Source organism: Limulus polyphemus, unplaced genomic scaffold (assembly GCF_000517525.1).
Source record: "Limulus polyphemus unplaced genomic scaffold, Limulus_polyphemus-2.1.2 Scaffold1353, whole genome shotgun sequence".
Lineage (NCBI taxonomy): Eukaryota > Metazoa > Arthropoda > Merostomata > Xiphosura > Limulidae > Limulus > Limulus polyphemus.
Window position 1 is genome coordinate 256,392 of NW_013666963.1, and position 8,780 is coordinate 265,171.

The following is an 8,780-nucleotide window of genomic DNA, read 5'->3' on the forward strand; positions in this document are numbered from 1 at the left end:
TAGTGTTGTATAATTGGTCACAACAATTATACATGATTATATATATATATATATATGTTTATCCTTTTTTTTACTTAGGTATATTCAATAATTATTTTATATTTTATGAGTGACTGGATTAATTTTGTGAAAATACTAATTTGTTTAATTGATTGTTATATTACATTATTAAAAAAAGGACAAAAAGTCCATACAGTTGTGATTTGAGTAACTAACAGTTTAGTGTTTACGTGGGAAAAGAAAACGTAACATTTAATACCGTTCTTTAAACCTTGCTCTTTGATTATAAATTTAATTTTCGGTTAAATTTGTTTAGTTACTCGTGAATATAAACTTTCCTTCGAAATAATGGTTTCATTTTTGTAACCAGTGTTCCGTAACTTGTGGTCAAGGTATCAGAAGACGAGATATTCGATGCCTTGATGGATTGGAGCGGTCAGTATCAATAGAAAATTGTCACGGACCAAGTCCTGAAAGAATTACAGAATGTTTCCAGTCTGTCTGTGCCGAATGGAAGTTTTCCGAATGGTCAGAGGTAAAATATTTGTTAAAATATTTGACATCAAAATTAAGGATTGAATATAAAGAAAATACAAACGTTAGAAATATTTATTATTTTTAACATAACATAACATAATATTTTGGGACAACATGGGACTTATTGGTCCATCTCGGCTGTTCCATCCTCAAAACTAAACTAAAATTAATTTAAAAATAAAATATTTTTTTTAACTCGGCCCTTTCATTTATATACTTATCAAACTGTTTCTTAAACTCATTTAAATTTACTGCCAAATTTACTACCATTCCAAAGGCCAACCATCCTGATAGAAAAATAAAACTGTCTTTGCTGAAGATGACTCCTACCTTGCCAAAATTTATATTTGTGTCCCCTGGTCCTACTATTCTCATTGTTAAATATAAAAAAGATGATACATCAACACTATCAATTCCCTTTACAATCTTAAACACCTCAATCAGAGCCCCCTAACTCTTCTTTTTTCCAAGAAAAAACAATTTGAGAGATTTCAGCTTCTCGTCGTATGAAAACCCCTCCATCCCAGGCACCATTCTAGTAACTCTTCTCTGAACCCTTTCCAACAATTCAATGTCCTACCTAAGATAAGGAGCCCAAGACTGAACACAATATTCCAAATGTGGCCTTACCAGTGACCTGTACAATGAAAGTATAACCTCTTTAGATTTTTATTCAATATTTCTATAGATACAACCTAAAATCCTATTTGCCCTACCACGAGCAACAGCACATTGCTTGGATGGCTTTAGAGACTGATCGACTATCATACCAAGATCCCTTTCCTTCATCACACTATTAAGGTTATTTCCATCCAAATTATACTTATCAACCAAATTACGATAATCCACATGCTTTATCTGGCATTCATTATAATTAAAACCCATCTGCCATTTATTTTGCCCAACTCCTTTTGTAAATCAGCAGCGTCCTCTTCACAGCTAGCAACACCCAAGACCTTAATATCATCTACAAATGTAAATAATTTATTGACTATCCCTTCATCTATATCATTGATGTAAATCAAAAAGAGCAAAGGTCCTAAGACTCAGCCCTGAGGTACCCCACTTGTGACATTAATACAGTTTAACTGAACTCCATTTGTAACAACCCTCTGCTTTCTTTCATCCATTCACTCTTCTATCCAATTTGCTAAGTTATCTCCCACACCTATATCGCTAATTTTTATACAAGCCTTTCATAAGTCTAACTTTAGTGAAGTGTGGATAAGAATCCTAAGCTTCTTTTTGCATTTTTTTTACTGATGTTAAAGTGCATATATCTAAGTCAAAGTTAACATCAAGTGGTAATTGTAGTTGTATCTCAATATCAAAATTTTGTTTTCTCAGTATTTAAATCCTTTTTAAAGGAAATGAATAATTTTGTCAGTCAGTTAAGTCAAGTATATTCGGTAAAGGTTGATAGAAGATAATTGTGCATAAACTCTTCTACAAAAAGAGATAATTTCGTAATATCTACATAAAACATAACATATGTTAAACCTTTATCATATTATCTTACTGTCTTTAACAATAAACAAACACTTAAGCATAACATGAAATTTAGAGGTGACTGCGGAAGTAGAACCCACATAGCGGTGGGGATACACCATCTATCAGTCTTAACCTCCGTTTGCAAAATCTCACATGTAAAGAAATAATAATAAGAAAATAAAATAAGAAAAAATAAAAAGGATAAGAGATCAAGATGTGCTTTAGCCCACAACGTCCCACAACTGTATCACCCTTTATAGGAGGTATACGTAATTTAGATATAGCATATAGGAAAGATAAATCTAAAAAAAGGATTTGATTTGGAATAAAGCTTCTTATACACTTTAATGAAATTATTACTTACTGTATCCTTAAATTGGTTAACCAGCTTAAATGTTTGCATACTATTGATGTCATTAATCATAAGTTGTGCATAAAACATCTTACAGATAAACCTGATAATACGTAAATTAATATTGCAAAACATTAGATTTCTTACAGACGACTAATCATTGTTGGTTTCGACATTTCACACCAAATAAAACTTTACTGTAAACCTAAAAGAATGGCATCCCACAACTATGCATGAACTATTCAAATGAATATAAAAGTTACAATTCCTAAATGTTTTGGCTCAGTTTAATTTAAAATTATTTTTATTACGTCTTAGAATAAAAATATTACTATCCAATCGATAAATAAAATGTTGTGATGATTTTAGCTTACGTTGACGTTGTTATGTTTTGTTACGATAGAAAATATAATTTACTGAATAACATGAAGGTGATTTTACATATTTGTTCTTTTAATCAAAAGTCAAACTAAATTATACTATAGTAGAGGCCTAATATATCCTTTGATTCTCCGTACCCTCTGGTGTGGACTGCGGTTTCGCTTATTCAAAGCTCATCCGCACAGCTTGGGTCAGCAAACCAAAGAAATACAGTAACGTCTCTTATAAGTTGGTCTGTATATAATATTTATGGAATTGTTAAGTCCTTTTAGCCAACTATTTAGTAACGTAAACTGATTTATGTATCGGAATAATATTACGCCATTGCATCTATTATATTTTTCGGTATATTATACAGTATAACAACTTATAAATATTGAAAATATAATGTGTGCTCCAAGCTGTGCTGATGAGACTTAATTAGGCGAACCTGCAGTCCACATCGGAAGGTGCAGCAAATTAAAGGATGCATTGGGCTTTACATCACAGATTACATTTTCGATATTAACTTCGTTAAAAGAGATTAATTCAATGATATCATCGAGAAAGAGTTGATTCATTGTATGATACCGACTAATAAATTCAACGCAATACCACAACATTATTTATATACTTAAGTTACTTTAGAGTAATAAACGGTGAGTTCAAGGGATTTAAAAATTTCATAGATAGAATAAGATGAAGTTCAAACTTGAAAGCTTGTAATTTTATATCAGTGCTCAGCAACGTGTGGCCGAGGAAAACAGATTCGTCGTGTCCGATGCTTACAGAACAACGTAACAGTTAGTAATACTGTTTGTGACAGGATCACACCTAAATCAGAAATCCGTTCCTGCTTTAACAAACCATGCGTTTTTAGATGGAAAAAAGGACCATGGAATAAAGTAAGATGATAAATGTTGAAATATTACCTTATTTTGACCTATTGCACACAATTTTTATATCATGTTTACTTGAAGAAAAAATTCAAACGTTTGAAAGCAGAAATTGAAATACGTGGATATGTTAATGTTTTCTACTTTTGTTATATCGGTGCATATTTAACCAAAAAAAAACAAAAATATTCTAATAATTATTCATGCAAAGAAAAAAATTTAAATGTTGCAACGCATAGTGTAGCTATGTGTGCTGTGTCTAAACTATTTCTAGAAACTGTAAAATGTTGACAAAAATATTAGTTCTGCTGTCTGGTGAGTGAATGAATAAAAGTTGCGATGGTTTTGTCCTATACAATAATTATATTCTGTTTTTAAGTAAGTTAGGGCTCTTATGGCTTCTGCTATATAGCAGTTCTTTGAGCAGATATATTTGGAAGTACTGTGGCCTAGTCTAGTGACTTTTTTCTGCAGAGGCAGTGGTCATTACTATGGTCTAATATGTACTGATTATTTTTGCAAGTATAACTCAATAATATATGTATTACAGTTTGTTTCAGAATTAGACAAGAGTGTGGTGTATTTTACAGTAATCAACTCAATAGGGTGTGTATATTTGGGTTTTTGACGTGTACTTATTTTACATTTTGGCCAATACATATTTTAGTTGGATTCCCAAAAAATATTTGCAATATTGTCTGGCGTCATTATTAGTAAATTGTCTTTCGTCCTTTCACTCTAGTTCTATATTATACTTCAAAATACTTTTACGAAAGACCAGAGTAATATTTCCTTAATATTTGTTTCGCGCATACAATGATGTCGTTATCTGTAAACATTTGAACAACTGCAGTTTGTTACATTTACAAAATTTGATCAGTTAACGTAACTTACCTGTTAAAGTCCGTCTTGATTTTCTTGAAGGTATCACTTTGGTGATGAATAGACTGCGAAGTGGATTTATTTGGTATCACTTTTATGTTACAACATCCAAAGTTATAATTATCCCTGATCACTAAACAACATTGTTCTAAGAGATATGACATTTTTGCAATTGCTGTGTAAACGTTACATTTGAATATATTTTGCACACTAATAATTTTCTGCATATAACTTATTGAGAGGTGATAAAACTGTAAAAGGTTTTCAGTTGTGTTTATTATTTTGCAATGTATATAAATTTATTAGAGTGTTTTAAAACTGTACTCAATAAGAATTATTAAACGTTAGATGGTTTGAAAACATATTTCAGTGTTCTTCTCACAGCAACAAAATAAATAGAAATGCTAAAAAATGTCGTGAGTATTAATGTTTAGTAGAATAGTATTTAATATTTGCGATTCACAAGTATACCATAATTTTGTTTTCTCCAATACAGTCACAAAGAAATGGGGGGTAACATTTTGATTTTAGAGTTATAACTGTAGTTAACGGCACACGCGTGCAACAATAAATGGTGTTCAGAATGGCGATGATTTAATTCTTTCAGTGTAGTGTGACATGTGGCAGCGGGCAAAGACAGCGAGAAGTCAGCTGCTTGAACAGTAGAGGTGTCGTTGTGGTGGATACACTATGTGAATCCAAGCGGAAGCCTAAGTCCGTACGAAGATGTAAGAGGGTTCCACTATGCCCGTTTTCCTGGATACCTGATGAATGGACGCAGGTCAGTGCCCCATCACTAACTCCACAAGAATTGCAAGCTGGCGTCTTTGTACGCTATCAGTATAAATATTAAATATCTGTTTTAGTACACGCTTATATTCCTGCAAACTCTCAAACAAACTACAAGAATGGAAGATCGTTTTATACGCACTCATATAAAACTTTTAGACCGTTTGGAATTTCCAAAAAAACTCAGATAACCAAGTTCTTATTTTACATTGACATTGAGAATACATGTATTAAGGTTTGTGTGACAATAACATTTAGACGCAAACTTAAAAGTGTTCCTTCTACATCGTTTTTTTCGTTTTAGTTGTAGTGTTATTATTATCACAGTTTTAAAACGTTTCATTTAAACAGTTAAAGAGAAAAATGAACAGCAGTTTTATTGTGGCCCAAGACATAAGACAAACTAAAAGAGCGTAGTACTTTCCTCGGAAATTTTTTGGCTATTAAAAATTAGGTATTATTATTAAAATTGGATATTATTGAGTATTAAAAATGTACGTAATTATACAAAATGAAAATAATATATCACCAGAACAGTCCCCTGATTGCTATGGAATTCTACCTTATAATTAAAGACGCTGTGGAACTTCTTGACACATAGAGAAGTTGGGTAGTATCTTGAATTATATTTTGAAATTTTTTGGTAGTCCGCCATATCATTCCCATACAATCCCTTGATCTACTGTTTCGGCATTTTGGCACACACCTTCGAATAAAGGCTGATATAGAGGTGCAATAACTCCTTGCTTAATTTCCGTTAAAATGGTAATATACGTCAGAGTCACCACATGTGTAGGAAATGCTTCAACAGTTTCCAGTGAGAACTAAATGGAATGTTTTGTTTCTAATGTCAGTGTTCCACTTCTTGTGGGCCCGGTATCCAGACACGACAAGTATACTGTCATCGAGTGAACGCTTACGGATGGATTGAACCAGAATCTTTAAATGAATTACTTCATCAAAACAGCCCTTGGTGTGATCTTGTAAAGAAGCCTAACACTTTAAGGATTTGTAACTTAGGCAGCTGTGACAGCAGAGCAGTGTGGAAACCATGGGCATGGAATCCGGTAAGCCTCAACTTTTTTACTTAGCGATTGTTTATATACATGAGACTTTTGTTTAGGGAGAAATAGATAATATAAAAAATAAGTATTATCCATTTTTTACAGCCAGTTGGAAGCATTTGAAAAAAATAACTTCTTTTTTAAAAATCTAATACATAACGAAAAAACTCTAAAAGTCAAGTTTCAATGAAGTAAATAGCTGTATTACCGGAATATTTTAATATAATTGCCTTTTTTCTGTAACTAATGAAAAATAAGAACTTAAGCATTTTTATTTGAATTCATACTTTATAGTAATTAATATTGTAATGCTGAGTAATTAGTTAACTGAGGCGGCGATATTAAAAAGGATGGATAGTGTGATACTCATAATAAGCTCGTGTTTATTCATAAGATCAATACTAAATACGTCCATAGAGCAACGAATTTTCATGTTGAATGTGTGTATACACAAAAGGTTATTAAATATGTTTGGAGCACTTTACAAGTGACTCACGCCACTTTGGATATTTTCCAGTGTCCTGTTTCTTGTGGTGTGGGGAAACAAAGACGACGAGTTTTTTGCTATAACTTAGAAGGTAAACGAATCTCTAAGAAAATCTGTGAGCGCTCTTTGAGACCGAAGAGTAAACGTGCATGTTCTGTTAGACCATGTAAGTTCAAGTATGTGATAATTAATTATCGCTATGAAAATTAATCTTTCACTGTGTGCGTGTAGTGTAAGGTCATATAACTTCAACTCTGTGATAATTAATTATTTTAATAAAAACCAATCTTTCATCATCATGTAGCGTATGTCCATTTAAAATTAAAGTATGTGATCATTGGTTATTTCTCTAAAACCCATCTTTCACCGTGTATGTACTGTAAGGCCATATAACTTCAACTCTGTGATAATTAATTATCTTAATAAAAACCAATCTTTCATCGTCATGTAGCGTAAGTCCATTTAAAATTAAAGTATGTGATCATTGGTTATTTCTCTAAAACCCATCTTTCACCGTGTATGTACTGTAAGACCATGTAAGTTCAAGTATGTGATCATTAGTTATCTTTATAAAAACCAACCTTTCACCGTTCATGCACTGCAAGGTCATCTAAGTTCAAATATGTCATCATAAATTATCTCAATAAAAACAAATCTTTAACCTTGTATGTACTATAGGGCCATGTATGTTCAAGTATAGGATCATTAATTATCTTTATAAATTCAATCTTTCACCGTGCATGTAGTGTAAGTTCAAGCAAGATTATTTATAGCCTCTGTAACAACAATTTTCAGTGTGAATGTTCTTGTAAGGGTCATGTAATTTAAGTGTGTGATCATTGATTAACAGAACTACCTATTCAGTTGAGTTACAGTTTGTTTGTTATGGATTTCGCCCCTAATTTAGCAGTTAGTCATCACCACCCACTCTTGGGTTACTCTTTTACCAACAAATAATATGATTGATTGTCACTTTATAACGGCTGAAAGGTGGAGCATGTTTGGTGTGACGGGGATTTGAACCCGCGACCCACAGATTGCGAGTCGAGCGGCCTAACCACCCGGCCATGCCGAGCCACACTTTGACGGAGTAATGTTCAGTAAAGACAGTTAGCGTATTAGATTAAAGGACTATTCATGATAAGTAAAATATATCAAAATATCGAAGACATAGTTATGAAGGTCATAATGCCCTGGTCCCAATAGGTGGCCACAGAGCCGCATCCGCCACCCGAAACCCATATTCAGGCCCGCAATTATTAAAAGTCATTTGAGAACAGACTATTACAGATACCTTTCCTATGTTCAGGGATTAATTATAAAGTAGGTTATTTATTTATATATTTGTAATTTCCTTCCAGGAGTGTAATGTTAAATAAAGTGTTTCACTCATTTTGTACTAACTTACCCTCGGTAGAAATTAAAGTGCAGTGTAAAAAGACAAGTTATTTTTTGTTTATTGAAGTTTATTTCAGAAACTTTATTCATAACCCATTGATAATAGCAGTTTCGAGCTATATTAGTACTCATCAGTCTTATGGTAAAAAGTAAAGGTGTGACGATACAGCGATACAATACTCGTATTGTATCGTGAAGCCATGATACGATTGTGTCGATACATTGTCCGATATGATGTGATTTATATATCTTCACGACATTTGGCAAGCTTTCAGTAAACATTATACGTATTTTGTATAGAAAAAATCAGAACTTCTAATAAAGTATTTTTGCTAACAATTAATGATTCAATAAATGAAGATGAGTATTGAGTACTACATGTTGTCTTCATATCTTTTATCAAAAACATTACATGTAAAGTAACATAACAAATTAACAATAACAAAATAGATAGACAGATATTAACTTTTTTATTTTACTTCCCTTGTCAGCTGCTATTTAGTTGATCACCCTGAGAATTTGAA

The 8,780-nt window shown here is 32.3% G+C and overlaps 1 protein-coding gene across 1 annotated transcript in view; it reads left to right on the plus strand.

Moving 5' to 3' along the window:
- Nucleotides 1-8,780, plus strand: part of LOC106463227 (A disintegrin and metalloproteinase with thrombospondin motifs 9-like) — a 170,379-nt gene that overhangs the window by 149,653 nt on the left and 11,946 nt on the right. The window contains exons 26-30 of the mRNA XM_022390671.1: nt 371-535; nt 3,478-3,645; nt 5,126-5,299; nt 6,162-6,374; nt 6,889-7,024. Of these exons, the coding sequence (XP_022246379.1) occupies nt 371-535; nt 3,478-3,645; nt 5,126-5,299; nt 6,162-6,374; nt 6,889-7,024 (856 nt within the window). The remainder of the gene's footprint in view (nt 1-370; nt 536-3,477; nt 3,646-5,125; nt 5,300-6,161; nt 6,375-6,888; nt 7,025-8,780) is intronic.